The sequence below is a fragment of the Acyrthosiphon pisum genome, chromosome A3 (assembly GCF_005508785.2).
Source record: "Acyrthosiphon pisum isolate AL4f chromosome A3, pea_aphid_22Mar2018_4r6ur, whole genome shotgun sequence".
Lineage (NCBI taxonomy): Eukaryota > Metazoa > Arthropoda > Insecta > Hemiptera > Aphididae > Acyrthosiphon > Acyrthosiphon pisum.
The window spans coordinates 37009494-37030611 of record NC_042496.1 but is presented as its reverse complement, the minus strand read 5'-3'; the positions used below and the strand labels follow the sequence as shown (position 1 = coordinate 37030611).

Below are 21118 nucleotides of genomic sequence, written 5' to 3'. Positions count from 1 at the left end.
GTATACGTATAATACTGGTATAATACGGTATTATACTGCAAAATAAAAATAAAATTCCTTATTTCAACATCTCTACAAATAAACAACATGTTATTCTTAATTTTTTTTTTATATTTACTTATAAAACTTAGGGCTCTTTACTAATTTAGGTAGGTTTGAAAAAAAATTACGGGCCCCTAATTAATTTTGCACCCCGGGCCAAAAATAACCAGTCCGCCCCTGCCTAAACTATGTAGGTAGGTACTTACCGGAGTGTAGCAGACTAGAGTAATTACAAATACAATATACGTGTCACATTTCATTTTACAATTTTACAAATATGTACATACATTTTACATTGTAGATTTGTAAATGTTAAAAATTATAAACTGATCAAAAATAAGAATAAAAGTGATGGGAATAAATGGGATTATTTTTGTGATTCCGTTCGTTTTTTCTGCTGGTTGCACTGTATGTGTCTACTGATAACGATTGTTTATATTGTTGTAGGATAACGAATAATGATATTATTATATTATTAATATACTAATATTATATTAATATAGTTAGAAACTAGATGGTACAACTCATGACAAAAATACTAAAAGTGATGCCGCAAACTACAAAATACAGATGTAGTCACTAGGAACATTTTTCTGAAATTATTGGAAGTTAAAACAGCCATGAAGTTCTCTTAACATTTTATTAGAAAATTATTGTTTGTGATGGATACTTCTGTAAAAGCCGACGAATCCCGAAACTCTTCCATGCCGCGGGATGGCGACAATAAACTTAAATTATTTGAAAAAATTGTCTATTTTGCTAGTGGTTCGATTGGAGATGAAGTAAGTACCATGTAGTATGCACACGGAATTGTTAATTTTGGTGTTTTTACTGTTTTAGGCATTGATGGTGCTCAAAAACAGCAATGCCGAATCAACACGTTTGTTATCTGATTCAGTTACACATTGTATTGTCGGAAAAAATTATGAAGAAGATGATGTTAGTGCTGCAAGAGAATTATATGATGTTCCTACCGTAACTCCAGAATGGATCCGTATGTCTGCCTTGTGCAATAAACTACTACCGTATCCTTTTATTAAAAAACATTCTGAATTATCTACAAGCACAATTAAAGTAATTAATAAATAATTACATTTCATAATTAAAAGTATAACTTTTTAATTGTATTTAAAATTAAATTCTTACAATCATATTATAATGTATTACATAAAAATGTTTAGTTAATTAAAATTGATTAATTTTACACCATAACACGAGCTATAACATAACATATCATTCAATTTTTATTTTATATGTTCATTTTAGATGATACAAACACTTGTGCCAATAATTTGTGTCTTTTCCTTAATAATATAATTTCAGAACAAAACCGTTTAATCCATTTGAAGATAATAATATATTTAGAGGAATAATTGTATGTGTATCTCAACAGATTGCAAATGATTGTAAGATCTTATGGGCACTAGTCACCTTTAACGGTGGTACTTTCCAACTAACATTGAACCTTAAGAAAACTACTCATCTGGTGGTTACCAAACCATTTGGGGTAATTAATAATACATTTTTTAATAAATTCATGAAGGAAAAAAATAATATCTTTACTAAAGTACCTATTTATTTTATTAACTGAAATATTTAGTATCTTAAATAGTTATTGATAAGTCAATGCATCATCTAACTGGTCTTAAATCATTTGAGTATTAAGAAGTTTTTAAATGTAATTTATTTGGATAATTTGAATTGCTTCAAGTCCCAGTTCCTGCTAATTACTAATAATTATTAATCATTTTTAAATTAATATATATTATATAATTAATTAATTAATACATATATTATGTAATTTCTAAGCCATTCTATAGTAATTTAACAATGTATTAATTTGTATCAATACACAACAGTGGCGTGGTGAACATTTATAAGCCTTGATGCCCAGCATGCATTTGAGTACCTACCCCCTCTTTATCCCCTTAATATAATATATAGTACATATAATTATTATGTGACTATAAATATTTTAATTTTTGTAGTATGTTATTGGTTAACATAATGTACCCAATCACTCCACCCCCCCCAAAAAAAAATCCACCAGGACGCCTAGGCGTCATAAAACCCCATTTATCACGCCACTGATACACAATGATACAGACACAATAGAATATACCAACTGAAATAGTCTACCATAAGTCATAACTAATCAGAATTAAAATGTTACATATTTTATTTTTAAAAAAAACTTATTTATAAGTATATAGGTAGGTTATTATTATTTATTGGACTAATTGTTATTTTTTTAATTGCACATTGCTACGTGATAAAACTATAAAGGTAGTTTACTATATAACTATATATAATTTAATTTTAATATCATATACTAATCTATGTATTTTCATTGTTTTATTACTAAACAATTATAAATGTAAAATGGTTTTTATTTATGTTACTATTTTATCCAAAATCTAATGAAATTGAAATATTATGAATTATTGAATTATTTATTTTATTTGTTTGTTTTATAATTTATTACCTAATAAAAATATTGAATTAATAACTGAAAAAAATACCGTTTTATTTAGAAAAAGTATGATGCTGTTTTATCAAGTGGTTCAGATAAGATCAAAATTGTAACACCTGATTGGATTATTGATTGCTTAAAAAACAAAGAATTATGTCCTGAAACTAACTATCATCCTAGACTTCTAGTCATGCCCAAATTATTACCCACAAATCAATCTTTTAGTATGTTTCATAATTATTATGTTAATTAAGAATGAAAATTTATATTGTTTTTAAAATTTTTTTTTGTATTAGAATTACAAACTAGTGGCTTGTCAACAATTACTGGGTTTGCTGATTTTGATGCACCTGTTGAACAACCTGGAGGTGTTGTTCCTAAAAATCAGGGTTTAGAACAGTTAAAACAACGTTTACCATGGAATCAACCTCCCACACCACCAACATCTCAACCTGTTCATGTAATTGGAATGTTAACTTCATCATTTTTTTATTATATTTATAATAATTTATTATTTTACGCTTATTATAAGGTAATTTAACTAATATACAATATTTTTTCATTTTATTGTTTAGACCCCATCGTCTCAAGTAGCTCAATCAAATACTACTCAACTAAAACCAATGATGTCATTAATGTCTACCCCACAACTTCAACGACTGTCACAACAACAAGTTCAACAATTACAGTTGCAACAGCAAACACATGCTAATAATCAACTTTTATCTCAGCAGCAAATGCATATGCCTCAACAACAAAATCAATTCCAACAACAAATTCGCACTCAACAAATGCAACAATCAAAACAAATCCAGTTACAACATGGACAACAGTTGCAATATCAACCTAATCAACAACAAATTCAACAAACCCATATGCAAATGCAACAGGGACAACAAACTCATCTTCAAATGATGCAAAAAGGTCAACAACAAACACTTCAACAAAATCAACAACACATTCAAATGCAACAAAAAGTTCAACAGCTGCAGTCTATTCCTAGCCAACAACTTCAAAATCAACAACAACAACAACAACAAGTCGTATTGCAACAACAAAATGTTCAAATTCAGTCAGGTCAACAGCAACAACAAAATGTCCAGCAACTTCAATCTAGCCAACAGCCTAACCAGATACCACTGTTACAGCAACAAACAGTACAAATCCAACAGGGTCAATTACCTCAGTTACAGCCACAGTCTGTTCAAATTCAGCAGGGTCAACCTCAACAACAAGTTCAAATGCCTCAATTACAACAGCAAACTGTTCAAATCCAACAAGGTCAACAACAGCAGGGTCAACTAGCCCAGTTACAGAAACAAACTGTTCAATTACAACAAAATCCACAGCATTCTAACCAGTTGCAACCGGGACAACAAATTCAACAAATTCAGCCACAGCAGATACAATTTCAAACAAGTAATGGTCAACAAGTTCAATTTCCTCAGCAAGTTACTCAAAATGCTCAAGTTCATTTACAACAACAACAACAACAACAACAACAACAACAACAACAACAACAACCTCTATTACAAAATGCCCAGTCTTCACAATCTTCTCAGATTTGCATAGTATCGAATGGACAACAGCTTCAACAGACTCAAGCTAATCCGTCTAACCAGCAACAACAACTCCTACTTCAACAACAGCAGAGATTAATGTTTCAACAACGCATTGTGCAACAAGGTGGTGGCACTGTTTCAACTCAATGGCGAATGGCTCATCCACCATCTAATATGGTACTATTTTTTTTATTTATTCAGCCAAAAAAATTACAATAAATTACATAAATAATAGTTGATATGATTACCAACTGAGCTATAAGCTCGTATCTGGCTCGTAATGTATTATTTAGATACATTTTCTTATTAATATATTTAAATATTATTATAAGTAGTAATCTGTGAGTATCTATCTTACTGTCTCAGGATACCAAAAATGTTCTGTACTATAAAATAATATGTAAAAAAAATATATTATTTTAGATTACATATTTATTTTTTTTATAAAACTGGTTTAGTATCCTATTTTTTTTTTGTTATAAAAAGTCAAATTTAAAAATAAAAAATAAATAGATGTTAAATTATAAATAAAAAATGTATGATACATATTTAACAACAACAGTGTACCCTTGAAGACCCAAAGTCTTGTTGACTTAACTTAATTCAATGTGAATTATTCTATCAGCCATATCCGATAACACATTTAGATCTAAACTATGAGTTTTGAAAGAGCATCTTACTAAGTTTCCGGTTATCGTTATTAGTTATTACTTATTACTCATTACTTATTTATCACTTCTATTTATTAATACTGGTATTTTTAATTATTTTGTAATACTATTTCTTATGGGTGGACACAGTCTCAACAATACTCGTTAAGGACCTATAATTGTTATATTATATTGTTACATGTGTATATTTTAATAATTGTATAGCCACGTGTTCAAGTTAACCAGCAACAATCCCAACAAATTCAACAACAACAAACCTTAGTTATTGGACAACAACCAACAGTAAATATGAATAATGCAAGTACACAACCAACTACTCAAACACAGTGGCCTCCACAACAAACTTTAACCATTCAAAGAACTATTCAACAGCCAATGGATCAAAGACAAGTAATATGGTCACAGCAGTCTCCGGTAATTGATCACTTTTTTACCATTCATAATTTATTTAATAGCTTAGTATTTATAAACAATAATTTTTTCTAGCACGGGCCACAACAGATGATACATATGGATGCAAAAACCCACCAGCAAATACAAGCGATGAATCCAGCTGAACGATTGGCATTTATTAATAAATTAACAAAACAAAGGAACCTTGTTTTGCAACAATTTAATGTAAGATTGACACTAAATACAGTCGGTACCATCTGTAACGACACTGGTCATAACGACATATGGGGTATAACAATGTTATTTTCAAGGTCCTGGCCAAATTCAGTTTATACATATATACAAAATCAGATTTAGTTATAACGAAATCTGGTTATAACAACATATTTTAATGATCCCCTGATCGTGGTTATAGATGATACTGACTGTAATTCCATTCTATATCAATAAAGAATAATAATTATCTTATAGGCTCGCCAACAGCAGGCTGCAGGTGTGGCTGGAGGTACAAATATTGTCAGACCATCAACAACACCCAACGGTCAGACCACTGTGATTCGTACTCTCAATCATCAACTGATATCGTCTACTGGGATGACACCGGCTCAACAAGCACAGTGGAATCAAATACGCCAACAACAAGTAATACATCTTTATAATTGTAATATCATAAATTATTGTATTCAAAGCCATTATAGTGGTTATAATTTGACTTTTCTTTAAGCTGTTGGCTCAACAACAACAACAGCAACAACAACAAATGGCAGGTGGAACTGTAACTACTGGGTTACCAACCAATACAAAAACTGTAAGCAATACATTGGTGAACAATCAACAAGTTGTTCAACCACAAACTACAGTTTGGCAACAGTCACCTGTTACTGAACAAGGTTAGTAACTTAGTATTTACTATTACTTATTAAGTATTTAAGTATGTTTCCAAACTACTTTTACTTATAGTTTAAGATGAATTTATTATATTACACAAATTAAATAATGTAAACTGAGTTTTGCATCAAAATCTATTGTGTGCAAGTCCGGATTAAGGGGGGGGGGGCAGATGGGGCCATGGTCCCGGGTCCACAGGCCACAACGGATATCAAACAATAGTTGGCTCCTAGCGGATAGTACATTTTTTTTTTATTAAATTAGAAATATTTGAATAAAATATATTAAAGTTTCCTAAAGTCAAATATTACTATAATATAATATCAATAATGGATAATTATGTTATTATCACCTATGCTATTGTAATATCGACAATGTCGTCTATTTTAAGCAGGAAGATAATTGGTAAGGAAATGGGATTCTTTGGAATTCCTGAGTAGTGACTATGGTGAATACCGTTGATTACGAATTTACGGCGAATGATGATTGAATCATTATTACTAGTTATTATAGATTTGGCTATAAAACCGTTTTTTAATTATAATAATAATAATATAAATTTATTTCAACTTCTTCATAATAATATTTACATTTAAATTAACATTTAAAATGTATACCTTCTCTTTCTTTTTCTGAGCAATAGCTTGTAAGAGTAGGGAGTCTGTTACAACATTTATTAATTAATTATACACAATTTTACAGTACATAACATTGATAAAAATGAAAACAAAATAATATAATTTTTGATATTAACTTTTGAATACTACCTAGAATAATGAACGCATTCATACAATAATATTTATAATTTATTATGTACCTATATTATGTTCATTGTTCAAACATTTACATTTTATAAAAAAGTATTTAAATAATGAAAATAATGAAATATAATATACCTTTAAAGTAAAAACAAAATTTTATCTCTGAAATTATTTGTGGGTCGCCGATATTATGATTATGTTTATGAGCCCCTAAAATTGTTTGGCCTCACGTCCAAAATTATCTTAATCTGGGCTTGATTGTGTCACATCAATCTCAGAAACCAGCTGTATACTAAATCACATTAAATATGATAAGTGTACTTTGGACGAATATTATCATTATTCTGTACAGATAGAGGGATTAGACATTTTGAAACATTATAATTTTGGACATTGAATCCACGGAAAAAAGGTCAGTTTTGAAAAAAGTTGGAAAATTAAAAATATTCTGTTACATTTTAATTTTTAATTAGGTATATATAATCAATGATATTATATAGGTACCTATATATAATATATATTTCATTTATAATAAATATTCATTTAAAATATGTAATTAATTCTCTTATACAATATTAATAAAATATTATGTCTGATTACTATTTCTTATACTTACCTAAAGTTTACAAATATAGTTCTATATAAAAATTTAAAATGATAGTCAATATAAAAGTAAAATGTAAAATATATAAGAAAAAATGTAAACCTTTTGGTTTTTACAAAATATATTATAAACAATTCATAAAAAATAGTCATTACAGACATCAACCACTACATAGTAGTAATAATTTAAAATAAGTTACTTTTACTTACACAATGACTTGCAATTTAAAAAAAATATATAAGGTCAGGTGTGGTAACAGCAGTGTGGTTTTGTAAAATTTCAGTTTAATGGAACAAACGATCTTACTGTATTCTTACGTGGAACATATATTTTATGATCCATTAATGTCAATGAACGTATCAGGAATTCAAATTTGTGTTTAAAAAGGTGGGTAAGTGGATGTCGCTCTGCTGTACAGTAGATTACAGGTGGGTCACTGTATAATGGATGGTATTAAATTTGAATTCAATGATACAATATCATTGTATAAGAAAAACAATTCTGAGCGAAGACGGTATGTCAGTCTAGGTATAAGACATAATATTATATATGGTATTAAAAAAAAATTGACCTATAGTAGGTACCTATAATAAATTCCAAATTAATCAAATCACAATATCCATTAGGTACTTATAACGCGTTATACAATATGTAATTTCGTCCAAATTTGAACTTAAAATGACTATAAAAATAAACTGTGCTTATGTATTTCTTAGAATTTTTGGTAACAGAATTAAATATTTACGTGAAATTTTGTTTTAAATTTTCAATCCTTAGCTATAAAAGTTGAACATTTTATAAATTTTTAACTACAAAATAATTATTCAATTTTAAATTTTATACATTTTGTCAAAATTTCAACTTCAAAAGCTTATAAAAAAAATGTGTGCCTATGTATTTTTAATATTTTACAATTGCTATTGTAACAATATATCAGGAGCCTTGCATTAAATTTTCATGCGTTTTTACCAAACAAATAAAATTTTATTGATATTTAAAGAAAAAAAAACTAAAAAAATTGAAAACTAAAAATGTCCGTAAACAGCTCAAAATATTTTCAAAATTGTATGGTGTATAGGAAATGCTAATATAAACAATCAGTAAAATTTTCATGTATCTACAGTTATTTGTTTTTGAATTACAACAAAATAAGGAAATCGCTACATGAGAAATCGAGTGAATATCCAATGTTGTAAAAATTTGAATTTCAAACGATCATATAAATTTAATTTGACTTTCTTATAGATATTTTTTGTTTGATAAAGGTAGATAATCTTATAAGGAATCTTGTATTACAATTTAAAATCTTAGATTTAAAAAGAAAAATTTTTACGAATTCTTAACTCAAAATAATTTGCTAATTTTCGTGATTTTTCCATATTTTGTCAATTTTTGAACTTAAAATGCTTATAAAAAAAACTGTGACTAAGGATTTTTAATATTTTTCATCTGCCTTTGAAACAATATACTTGGAGCCTTCTATTAAATTTTCAAGCTTTTTTAATCAACAAATAAAATTTAATTGATATTTTTAGAAAAAAACTAAAAAAAAATGGAAAATGAAAATGTCTCTAAACAGTTCAAAATAAATCAAAATATTTTGAAAATGTTATCGTGTATAGAAAATGGAAATATAAACAACCATTGAAAATTTCATGTATCTACGGTCATTTGTTTTAAAGTTACACCAAAAACCAAATTCAATTTTGTGAAAAATCGATTTTGCATGAAAATTCCCGTTTTTCCTTAATTTTTCTTTTGTTTTTCACGGCGCTTTTGAAAATTACTGGGAATTTTAAATTTTGACCTCCCCAATGCACCAACGATATTCACTTTCCAATCGAACAAGATACCGAAGTTGAAAATCGAAGCATTATTTCGACTACTTATCGTGTACACAGACACAAAAATAAAAAAATAAAAAAATAAAAATACACATCATTGTAAAATCAATACATTCATCGTTCCACTCAGAATCTAAAAAAAAAAAAAGTGTTACACTTTTCCTGCTACGGGGGTAAGTGCAAAACCGGTACATTTAATACAGTTGTATACAAGCTATTCCTAGGCCAGGGCAAGTGCCATAAACTAATAAAAATCTTCAAAGAAATTCCGTTTAAAGAATCCAATTATTTTAATTTTAACAAGGTTTGACAGACATCAGTTTTTTAGTATATAGTTAATACATAGGTATTAGTTTTTTTAAGTTTTGGTTGATATAATGTTAACACATATTCAAAGTTTAATTGTCAACTATTTACATATTTAAAAATGAATATTTGTAACTCATAAATATTTTAATCACAAACAATGTTTTTAAGTCTTTTTAACTATTCAACAAAATAAGGCATGTTGCTCTTTCTTCATAAATCATGTCTCACATTCCACGTGTGGAACTTTATGGGGGAAATGCATAATCGGCTAATACTCATTTGTATCATACAATTAACAATTAGCATAATTCATAAATGAAATAATATTATAAATATAAAGTAACATTTATTTACTTAATTTGAAATTATGTTAAGTAATTTAGGTGAGTTACTAGACCGTTGAATTATCGTAAATTTAAAAAAATATGAGTAAATAACTGATTAGGTTTTTGAATAATGATAACTGCTGTGTTTGGTATCCTAAAGTGTAACCAACATTATAAAACATTTGATTACTATTAAACTTCGTAATCTTCATGAAATCAACTTTAAAATCGAAAGATTGTATTTTTTATAGCCCGATTAGGCATTAGCCCCGTTGAGCCACAACTGACCTTACTTTAAAAACAATTTTATAAAAATATTTAATAAAAGATAAATATTTAATAAAAATTAAATCTATATTTTATTATTAATTATTAATATAATTATAAGTAAAAATGTAATAGAATATTATATTGTATTTTCAGAGCTTTTGTCTGACAATAAAAATGTGTTGGGACTTATTGTCCAATGATAAAATTGAGTCCGGACTTTTAGAAAAACTTTTCAAAATGGACTTTGTATCCATGAACTTTTTGTCCCCAAACTTTTTAACCAATTACCACCCATTTTGGGTGAATTATAGAAATTCAGGTTTGAACCTTAGCTTATTAGTTCAGTTACCTAAACCAACGCGGACAAGGAGCTAAAATTAAAAATTTTTCATACTGCAAAATTATATTAAGCATCATTCAATAGTCATTACTATTGGTGGCTGTGCCTCAAACCCATTTGTATAATCAGATCAAAATATATTATCATTAACAAATGAAGAAAAAAAACCGGCCAAGTGCGAGTCAGACCTGCGCACGAAGGGTTCCGAATCATCGTCAGCTATAAACATGTCGGCAACACTGCTTATATTGTATATTCTAGGATTTTTAGTATTATAGTGGCAACAGAAATACATAATCTGTGAAAATGTCAACTTTCTAACTTTCATGGTTCATGAGATATAGCCTGGTGACAGATGGACGGACAGCGTAGCCTTAGTAATAGGATCCAGTTTTACTGTACGGAACCCTAAAAAACTGATTGAATTAAGTTTAGATATGGGCACCACGAGGTTTTTAAAAATAACAAAAATGTAAATAGGTCAATTTTGGATACAGGTTTAAAACGAATTTCCTAGTTTGGCCGAAAAAGTATTTAAAGTACTCATTCCATTTTCAACTACATATTTATGTGAAAATGGATTTTCCACAATGACTACAACAAAAAATAAAACTAGAATCCGACTGGAAATTTCATCAATCCAATTCTCATAATTAATTTAACAAACCATTAAACCAAGAATCGACAAAATAATTTCAGATCAACAGCAACAAACAAGCCATTAATATGACTTGCTACCCGCATGTTTTGTCTCCATCTTACAAATGTACAACATAGCAAAAAGTTATGAGCGAAACAAATTTACTGTATTTATAGTAGAATTACCAAAATTCCATAACGCATAAGGAAGAACTTTATCTGTGACTAGCGTTTTTGTTATTTGTTAAACTTATACCTAATATAATTAAAGTTATAAGTTTAAGAACATTAGTTTTTTAATTTAACTATTATAAATTATTGGTTAGTGCTATAAAAAAAATTGAAACATTTTTTCTTAACATGTTATTATAATGTATCCCTATTTTGCAGGGATGGAAAACGTTTTTAAAAAATATTATTAAATAAAAAACAAAAACAAAATACAACTGTAAAACCATAACGAAAAATCCTAAAAACAGAATAAATATAATACCGAAATCAAAAACGAAAACGAAAATAAATTATATTATTATACTATTTTACTATCATATTACGAAAAAAAAAATAAAATGTTGCCATTGAAAATTTTATAATTATTCTGATAACTAATAATTATTGATAAAAAATTTTATTTTTATCAGTGCTAAACTTTGTTTTATTCTTAGCATTTATTAATTTTGTTTCAATGCGTAAGAGCAAATTTTTTAACGAAAATGAAATTATTTTCCATCCCTGCTATTTTGGTTATTTCTACCATGAATACAGAGCAAGTAAAGTTGTTCCGCACAAAACAGCTTTTGGTAGGTATGTTGTACATGTGCGTAAGACGGAGACGACAAATGCGTACCACGTCCTATTAAGAACCTTAATTAGGTTAAGTTAAAAATCAAATTAACAATTATATTTAGATCAGAATTAAATCATATTTGGTATATACATTAATATAATATTATGATAAAATAACTGTAACAAAATAGGTTTTTTTTTTTTTAAATTAAAATAATTATATTGTAAGTATTTTATGTTTCTTATCCACAGACTTCTAGTATTGATTATTAATAATAATCTATGGCCTATGCGAGTGATTATAGGAAAATTATTATATTAGAAATTATATGTAGTGGTCGCTAAAAAATTAAAATTAAATGGAAGGGGTCGACTCAGTAAAAATGTTGAGAAACACTGTCGGTATAGATGATGAAATTCATAACTGGCTGAAAATCTGAACGGTTCCTTACAATCATGGAATAATGCCCCACGATACTTCCTGCCAATTTTCAAGTTGTTACGTCAAATATTAGACAAACCTTACGATTTGTACCTCCAAGTTACAAGTTTCAGGATCATAAACAAATGTATGCACGGTGTGTGCTGTGACCCTGCTCATTAACCTGTGAGCTTCAATGTTACCCATATCTACAAAATGGATCCATTAATCATTAGACGCAGTTCATTTATTTCTCATATATACAAATGTGTATTGAGTACCTAACCTATAATATTATGCTCCACCGTTCAGGAAATCTGCTGAACCGCTGCCCGATAAACTAAAAATTACGACATTTTGTAAACACCATATTATTATGCTCTGTACCGTAGTAGTTATATATCCTGAGAGTTAAAATTGTTTAACTCCAATACGTTTATGAATAAAATGTTCATTTAAAAACAAATGTTCATAAAGGGACGTTACACGGACATATGTTGTCTCCGTCTTACAAGTGCGTAACAAAGCACGTTTTACGCTCAACAGAACGCGTTTAATTCCGTTATAGGTTAACAATTTGAATGAATTGAACTCTTATAAAATTTAAAGGTAAGATTATTATCTAGGGAATTTTTTAGTCTTTTTGTTATATTTTAATTTTAAAGCAAGTTATGAGTATTTTAAAATTGTAAATTTGTTTGTACATCTATATCTAATACTCATAACTCGCTTTAAAATTAAAATATAACAAAAACCCTATGAAATGCCCTAGGTAACCAACGTATCTTTAAATTTTATAAGAGGTCAATTCACTCTAAATTTTAAGCCAACGGAGCTAAACGTGATCTGCTGGGCGTAAAATTTGCCATCTTACGCACTTGTAAGACGAAGACCACAAAGTCTGTGTATCAATCACTTCAGGCTATACATTTTAATTTAGTATTGCACGCTCAACTAACTCGTGTAACCTACTCAAAATATATCGTTTCTTGAATGCAGTTTACATACTTTCCAAAATAAACGTTATATACATAGAACATAAGTAAATTTTTAATTATTACATATTATTTTTATAATTCTCTGTACACAAAAATACGTAGAAAAGATAATTAAGATGTTTATATCGTAACTTTTGTAAGACCTTATCTGCTAAAATCATATAGCCATGTAGATATTAGCATTGATTGTATTATACTATGTATAATCAATGGTATTATGTAGTAAATAGTAATATTTTATATTTATTTAGTTAATCATACACATAATTAAAAAAAAAAACTCCATAGATATTATTATTAATTGTTAGTGATAGCCGACAAATATCTATCAAAGCGTTCATGCAAATATATTTAGGTTATTAACCTGGATTAACCTATAGGTACTTCTACCTACCATTGGTTATAAATACTACTAGCAGCAGACAATTTAAATATTATAATAATTTATAACTTATAATATCAAATTAATAGGTATATTTTTTTAATATTATTATGTACTACCATAACTGATGAACTACACACGTTTATTATCAGCTGTAAAAAAAAATAAGATAAATATTTTAAATGATAAGGTTAATATTATTAATAGGGTATGGAAGCTGCTTGGCGTTTGCTTATATTATTATATAACCTTATTTTTAAAAATGTTCAATACTAAAAATTTGGTTTTTCCTAATTCCCATTACAAATTTATGGTAAAACATTAAAAAAATATCAAATTTAGTGTTAACTATTAATAGGTACAAATGTACAATTGTAATTTTTGAATAAGAAACTTTTAGTTAATAGGTACTCAATATTAGAAATATTGTAAATAGAATTCGTTCTACAATAATATAATATTATCACATTTTCAAAATGTTAAATTTTAAAATTAAATATTGTTTTGTCTCTACCTATTTAGAATATTTAGATCATTATTTCCTAATTTACTCAATAATTTCTTACATTGTGTGGGTTTATCTTGCATCAAATTATTTATTCATATTCTACTTCAAGCTGAATCCAGCAACTAAAATTAAATTAATTAAATTTTAACTTGTGTACGATTAAGATATACGATTAGTAGATTAGATGTAGAAGCCAGAAGGTCTAAGTTTCAATTTGTTACTAAGATGGAAAAATTATTACAGGACATCAACAAACTACTGGATCTATGTCTGCTGCACAATTGGCGCAAATACATCAAAGACAACAGCAACTTCAACAGTTGAGACTACAACAACTGCAAATGGATGCCTCGCAAAAACAACAAACGATGCAACAGGTATCTAAGTCCTAAGGTGAAGTAACAAGTGTTCGAAATAAAGTTTTAAAATACATGTATTGTTATTCAGGTTGCCCCTAACCAAGCACCAATTGCTGGAACGATGCAGCCAAATGTTGTACAATCACCACAAGTGGCTGCAGCCCAGACTTCAATTGTTCAGCCACAACAGACTCCAACATTACCTACAAACGAGCAAACTGAAACACAGACACCAAGTCAAGAACCATTTCCAGTAAGTACATTGTTGATTTATTGTTTTATTTACATTGGAAAAGTGTACATGTTATTGGGGCGATTGCTTTTTGGTGATGGACATTATTTTGGTGTTCTTGATAAAATTTTGGTTTGAGGTTTTCTATATTTACTTTTTAATGATACTCCTCTATTAATAAATTATTTAAAACTGTATCCCTATACTATAGTTGTATGGATATTGTTTGGTCTAATAGAAACCTGTAAAACATATGATGTGTTAAACATTTAATAACAAAACAAAAACTGAATGATGCACAAAGTATATTAAATTATAATTTATTTTGACAAGTTCAAGCTAATACATGTTTTAATTTTTAATTTAAAGTAATAATTCAATGTAGGTATTACAGTAGCAATTTTATTTTTGTAAAATAGCATACTTTCCTTAACAATGATAATAATTTGTTGCATACTATCAACATTATTTATTGTTTGATTTATAATTTTTGCAAAGATCTTTTGATGCTTAATAATGTATTAAATTTAAATTTATTATGTACATTTCTTAATTAACTAATTTGATATTGCAGTTCTATAACAAACAACTTTTTACATTCTACTATTTCAATTTCATAATAGTTCTAAATATCTTCCACTCATAATTGTATACTACTATATTTTAAGGCCTGGTGTCGCTCGATGGTTGGTCTCAGTCACTAATGGGTTCTGAGGTTAAGCATCGGCCAGCGTCGCTAGTTCAGATGGGTGAGCACCTGGGTTTTTAGTGACGAATCCTCCCATTTACACGTGTCCCTCAACTTACCGTTACTCCCGTACATAATGCTAATGGCCATACTTGCCAATGCTTGATCAATAAAAAAAAACTTACATTTAATTTATATTATATCATAACATGTACCTGTTTTAGCTTAGTTTTTTATTATTTATTTTATTATTATTATTATATTCTTATGTTTTGTAACATAAATGATACATATTATTTAAAATATTGTCCAATGTTATGTAGTTAAATCTTAAAAAAAAAAAAATTAAATATTGATATTGCTCTATTTATTACAATTAATATATTACAATAATGTTTATTTTATTTATATTACCTGTTAAATATATATATACATATATATATATGTATATATATTTTTGAAATTGATGATTTTTGTATATACATGTAAGATCTAAAAAAATAGTTCATCAATTTGAATTTTAAGGTCAAAATTAAAATTAAAATTTTAGTTTAGATTCATAGCAAGGAAATTATTCATTCAACTTCGATGGGCTGTCTGTTCTGATATTAAAAATATAATTTTGATAACTCTATTTATTGAAAATTAAACACAAATATTGATTTTAAATTTCTCAAAGGTTTTCATTAAAATCACAAATGCCATCTTAATCAATTAAATCTCAACTCCTGTAATTTGTATCATATTATATAATTTTTTAAATCACAATTTTAGTGTTAAATTTTAGAATAATAATCCACTGTTATTCTATGTCAATGTAATCAAAGCATTACAAAATATATATGACTGTTGAACAATTTCTTATAATTTATCTTGTTACTAAGCTTACGATTTCAGGTGAAATCAAATTTATACAGTTTAATTGTAATATTATGTTTTATTTAATGCATACAAATATCTAATTTATTTTTGGATAAATGGAATATTGTTGCTATTGTGATTGCATCAATATCATCATATTTTTCTAGCAAACATCTCAATCAAATCAACAAGCGTTGGTTGTAAACCCTAAGACCAAAACTGCGCTTGCTAATATGTTAAGTATACGTTTACAAAATGGCATATCATCGTCCACTTCAACACAGCAACAGGTAAAAAGTAAACACACGATGGACCAACGCTGTTTTGAATTTTGTCTTCGTAGACACATTTCTATGTGCATAACTTCATTCAGTTGATTTCTAATATTGAGCTAATGCATGGTCATTCTAATCTACACTATCAATAATATTGTTTTGGATATTAAAGAAAATTTAAGCATATTATGAAATTATGATACTTCTTTGTTTAAATTAATATCCTATAAATGACATCCTTTTTGTATTTAATACTAGCAGTTTTTATTGTTTTATAAGTATATCAGTTCTATTATATTTGTACTAATTTTACATAAACATTAATTTATTGCTTATTAATCTAATCTTATATAATTTTTAACAAAACTTATCGTTGATAATTCAATATGGTTTTTTGGTGTTGCTAATGTAATGGAGTCTAATTTATAATTATACTACAATATTAACAAAAATTGTTTATTTAGATCTACTGACTTACATTATAAATCTAATCATATTATTAGTTTAAAAGAAAAATATAACTTGCTAATATAATATACAATGAATATTTGTTATTACAGCATGAATTTGTTTATAACAAATTATAACAATACTAGTTGATATCATTATTTAATAAAATAACATGCTAATATTTCTAATATTTATATTTCATTTGTAATGTAAAAATATATGGCATACATTTATTTACCTAAATTTATGACTTATAGCAAATGTCTGGACAAGAAATAAGTGCTGCAGGGCAATTAAGATTGATGACTGCTCAACATCATGCTGCACAACAACAAGGCAGTACTCAAGGCACATATCAGGTACTTAATCAGTACAGTTATGTAACAGTATCGTATTGTAATATCAAATAAATTAATGTGTATATATTCTCTTTTGTGTTTGCAAATAGTCTCGAACAGTTTTAAATAATGTCACCAACAATACTGCAACAAACCGTGCTGCTCAAGTAGTAGGTCGTACAGCTGTTCAACCAGCTGTTGCTAGTAAAACAGTACCTGCAAACTACAACCAATCGGCTGCTGTAAGAGTTGCTGCAGTCTTGGCAAAAAGTGCTGCCGGACAAACTGTTGGTCATCAACAACTTCCTCATCAAGCTAGATTTTTTGGACACAATCCAAATCTCAAATGTAGTTAAAATTTACCATCATCATATACAAATAAGATTAAAATATTTTTTTTTTTTTTTTTAATATTTAGTACCACCCGACAAGTGTTTGCTTGGTTGTATATTTTTAATTGTTGAATATGATCGAAGTCCAGATACCATAAAAGAAGTACCTACCTGGAAACAAATCATTTTGGACCACGGTGGAGAAATTGAACCATCTTACACCCTGCGTCTTACACATATTCTTTGTCAAACTCAAAAACATCCACTTGTTCAACAGGTAGTGTAATGAGTTAAAAGTAAAAACTATTTTTTTTAGCAATTGTAACATTGTTAAATATGTTATTAGGGTTTACGTGATGGGAAAAGATGTATTACAGCCTACTGGCTTAGTGATATAATAACCAAACAACAACTTATGCCTCCCTGGTATGCCCTTCATTTTCCTACTCCGTACAGTGAGGAGAGACCTTGCCGACAGATGTTGATATCATTGACAAATTTTGAGAGTGATGAACGCAATCGTGTTAAATTTATGATAGAATTGACTGGTGCACGTGTTACATCTTACTTTTCTGCTGACAACAATATTTTAGTTACAAGAAAGTATGTACATTGTACATTTACTATTTAAATAGTTATGTTGATTTATATTTATTCTTATATGTTTACCAAATTTCTAAATTGTGGTTTAATGGTTTTAGATTAGAAGGTAAAAAAGTTAAAAAAGCTAGAGATATTAATCGACCTGTGGTCAATGTGCAGTGGCTAAATGAAATTCTTTTTGGTCATTTATCGTGTATGTATCAACCAGAGAATGTCAAGTATCAACAATTCAATCTAAATAATCCATTCAGAGTTGACTATAACCTGGTACTTCACTTAATGGGTAAGATACTTCTAATATTTATAAAGTGGTTGAATTATAATTTCAATGAATTGTTTGACAGTTATTGATGCAATAATAATTTTTTTTTTTAAATTAATATTGACATTGTGTTTAATAGGGGCATGGAAAATGCCAATTAACGTTACCCAAGAATTATATGACAGAGTACGTAATAATCATGTTCCCATTAAAAGAAAACGTCCTAGACCAAATGCTAATTTTCCAGACCAAGAAAATAATGACTTAAGTACAGCTGATATAATCATTACAAATATCAACCCACCACCAATAGAATATCGTCCATGTGTCATGCTTTCTGGATTTGGCTTGGGAAAAGAAGAACAACGGGTATACCATATTATTATTCGAAATATTTTAAAATGTGTGATTATTACAGTTAAATGTTCTTTCTTGCAGATGGTCTTACAACTTGGTGGCACAATTGCTAAAACTTATTCAGATGCTACTCATTTAGTAATGAAAGAATCTGTTAGAACTACAAAATTTTTATGTTGCGTTTCAACTGTTAAACATATTGTGAGTGCCGAATGGCTTAAGGATTCTTCTACTCAGCATATGTTTTTAGGTACACTGAATTATAATAAACGACTGTATGTTATATATGTTTAATGATATGTATTAATACTATTTTAGGCGAAGCAATTTATACGATTGAAGAAGTTTCTGTAGATCAGAAAGTAATTTGTAAAGTACATAAAATATTATCTAATCCAAATCGACATGAATTATTCAAAGGAAAGATATTTTATGTGACTCCGGGAGTTACTCATCCATCTGTATTTATTGTTCGGCAAATAATAGAATCAGCCGGTGGAACTGTTGAAAAACAAAGAAGATCGTTGAGAGCTATACAAGAACTTGAACCTAACACATATATCGTAATCGCATCCAATAATGATCTTCATTTGGTTTCTGATCTTATTCGATCATCTTATGGTGAGCAAATGCTAAACATTTATTTGAATATTTTAAATGCCAATTAACTTTAATAATCGTCTAATTTTTGTAGAACTCTTGATATGTTGAACATATTATGGTTCTAATTTAAATTGGTTGATGCTTATGTATATGTCACATTTTTTAAGTGTTAAATGTAATATAATGGTCACCTTTGGCATCAAGATAATTTTAACAAATTAATAAGAACAACATCTCAATCTCATAATATTATATAACTGCGTGGAAGGGGGAGGGAGGTGTCTATATAGGAAGGAAATGTCCTACCACGATTAAATATAGTACTATCTTTAATAATTGTGTATCCTACTAACATTTTTTAAACAACCATTTATTTAGTATGATCATCTTTATCAGATTTTTGGTTCAACATTATCTTAAATGAAGATTAATAATACAGGGAACTTTGATTTAGTCGTTTGAGTTTTTATACCCTACATGTTAACATGTTAAGAAACAAAAAATGCCATTTGATACACATACTTTCTTTAGAATCATTATTTAATGTATTACAAATTTACAATTATCACTGTACAATGCTTGCAGAATATTATTTCGCAAGAAAATTTCTATAATTTATATGAATATTTTTTAAACAAAACAATCCAATATGTTTTCTACTTCTAAAGTTTTATACCAATAGTTTTAGAAAACATTATTTTTGGTATATATTAAACGAATTAATACAAACCTTATTACATTTGAGTTAGAAACTTGGTTTCTTATCAAATAAACACCTATAATCTAAAATACTTAACCTATAATTGTTATAATCTCCAATTTATCTGGATTTGTTACTTTAATTATTATTTTTTTATATTATTTGATTCCTATACTCAGATATAGAACATTATCGTATTGGCGATATCATGTACTATATTAGTAGGTAGATTATATTTTGATGTAATTCACATGTTATACCAAACTAAATTTAACTTCTTGTACATGTACCTTTTTAACATGTAAAAATAAGTAATTATATATTCTCATTTTAGGTATCTACTCTTCCGAGTTTGTACTATCTGCAGTTATGACACAATATGTCAATTATGACATGGCTTATAAAAAAGCGAAAAAAATAATCAATTAGTTACAACAATTCACAACATCGTTTATATATAGAGAGAGAGAGCATAATATTATTTCCTGTAAAAGTTTACTTTTTTATTTTTTTCCCATGTTTTTTTGTCCAACTGAATGTTTTAAATAAAAAAAGTATCATGAATAATATTAAATTTAAAAATATATTTTATTTGTAATATTATTTTATTGTATATTCCAACCTTTTAAAATATTATTTCATTTATATACTCATGGTTTTCTTCATTATTAACAATCTTTTTTCTTAATTTATTTTTAAAATTATCAATGTAAAAATGAAATATACCTATATAACATTGTATTACTTTAGTAACATTGTCTCTTTTCACTTAGGTTTAATTATAATTTTCACTGCGACTTTTGTAAATTTAATTTAAAAATCTATATCTTTTGTATCAATA

General features: G+C 27.6%; 1 protein-coding gene across 3 annotated transcripts; it reads left to right on the top strand.

Moving 5' to 3' along the window:
• Window positions 1-523: 523 nt before the first annotated feature.
• LOC100575265 (PAX-interacting protein 1) lies at window positions 524-20830 on the top strand. Of its 3 annotated transcripts, none has more exons than XM_029491710.1 (22): window positions 524-824; window positions 883-1067; window positions 1366-1549; window positions 2577-2739; window positions 2812-2975; window positions 3091-4254; window positions 4953-5162; window positions 5235-5366; window positions 5625-5783; window positions 5866-6031; window positions 14461-14594; window positions 14665-14829; window positions 16525-16647; window positions 17340-17441; window positions 17531-17768; window positions 17839-18029; window positions 18099-18355; window positions 18454-18638; window positions 18757-18986; window positions 19056-19224; window positions 19293-19595; window positions 20612-20830. In XM_029491710.1, the coding sequence occupies exons 1-22, from the start codon at window positions 705-707 to the stop codon at window positions 20704-20706; spliced, it is 4839 nt and encodes a 1612-aa protein (XP_029347570.1). In that variant the 5' UTR covers window positions 524-704; the 3' UTR covers window positions 20707-20830. The 3 variants fall into 3 exon arrangements, with proteins under 3 accessions (XP_029347570.1, XP_008187924.1, XP_003247815.1); XM_008189702.3 differs by having other exon boundaries at window positions 5613-5783; XM_003247767.4 differs by lacking the exon at window positions 16525-16647 and having other exon boundaries at window positions 5613-5783.
• Window positions 20831-21118: the final 288 nt, after the last annotated feature.

Bases quoted from the DNA above. Each gene is read 5' to 3' on its own strand.
- LOC100575265 (XM_008189702.3), top strand. From the start codon at position 705: ATGGATACTTCTGTAAAAGCCGACGAATCCCGAAACTCTTCCATGCCG. The intron at 1,068-1,365 runs GTATCCTTTTAT...ATATAATTTCAG, and splicing joins TTGTGCAATAAACTACTACC to AACAAAACCGTTTAATCCAT. The intron at 2,976-3,090 runs GTAATTGGAATG...TTTATTGTTTAG, and splicing joins CAACATCTCAACCTGTTCAT to ACCCCATCGTCTCAAGTAGC.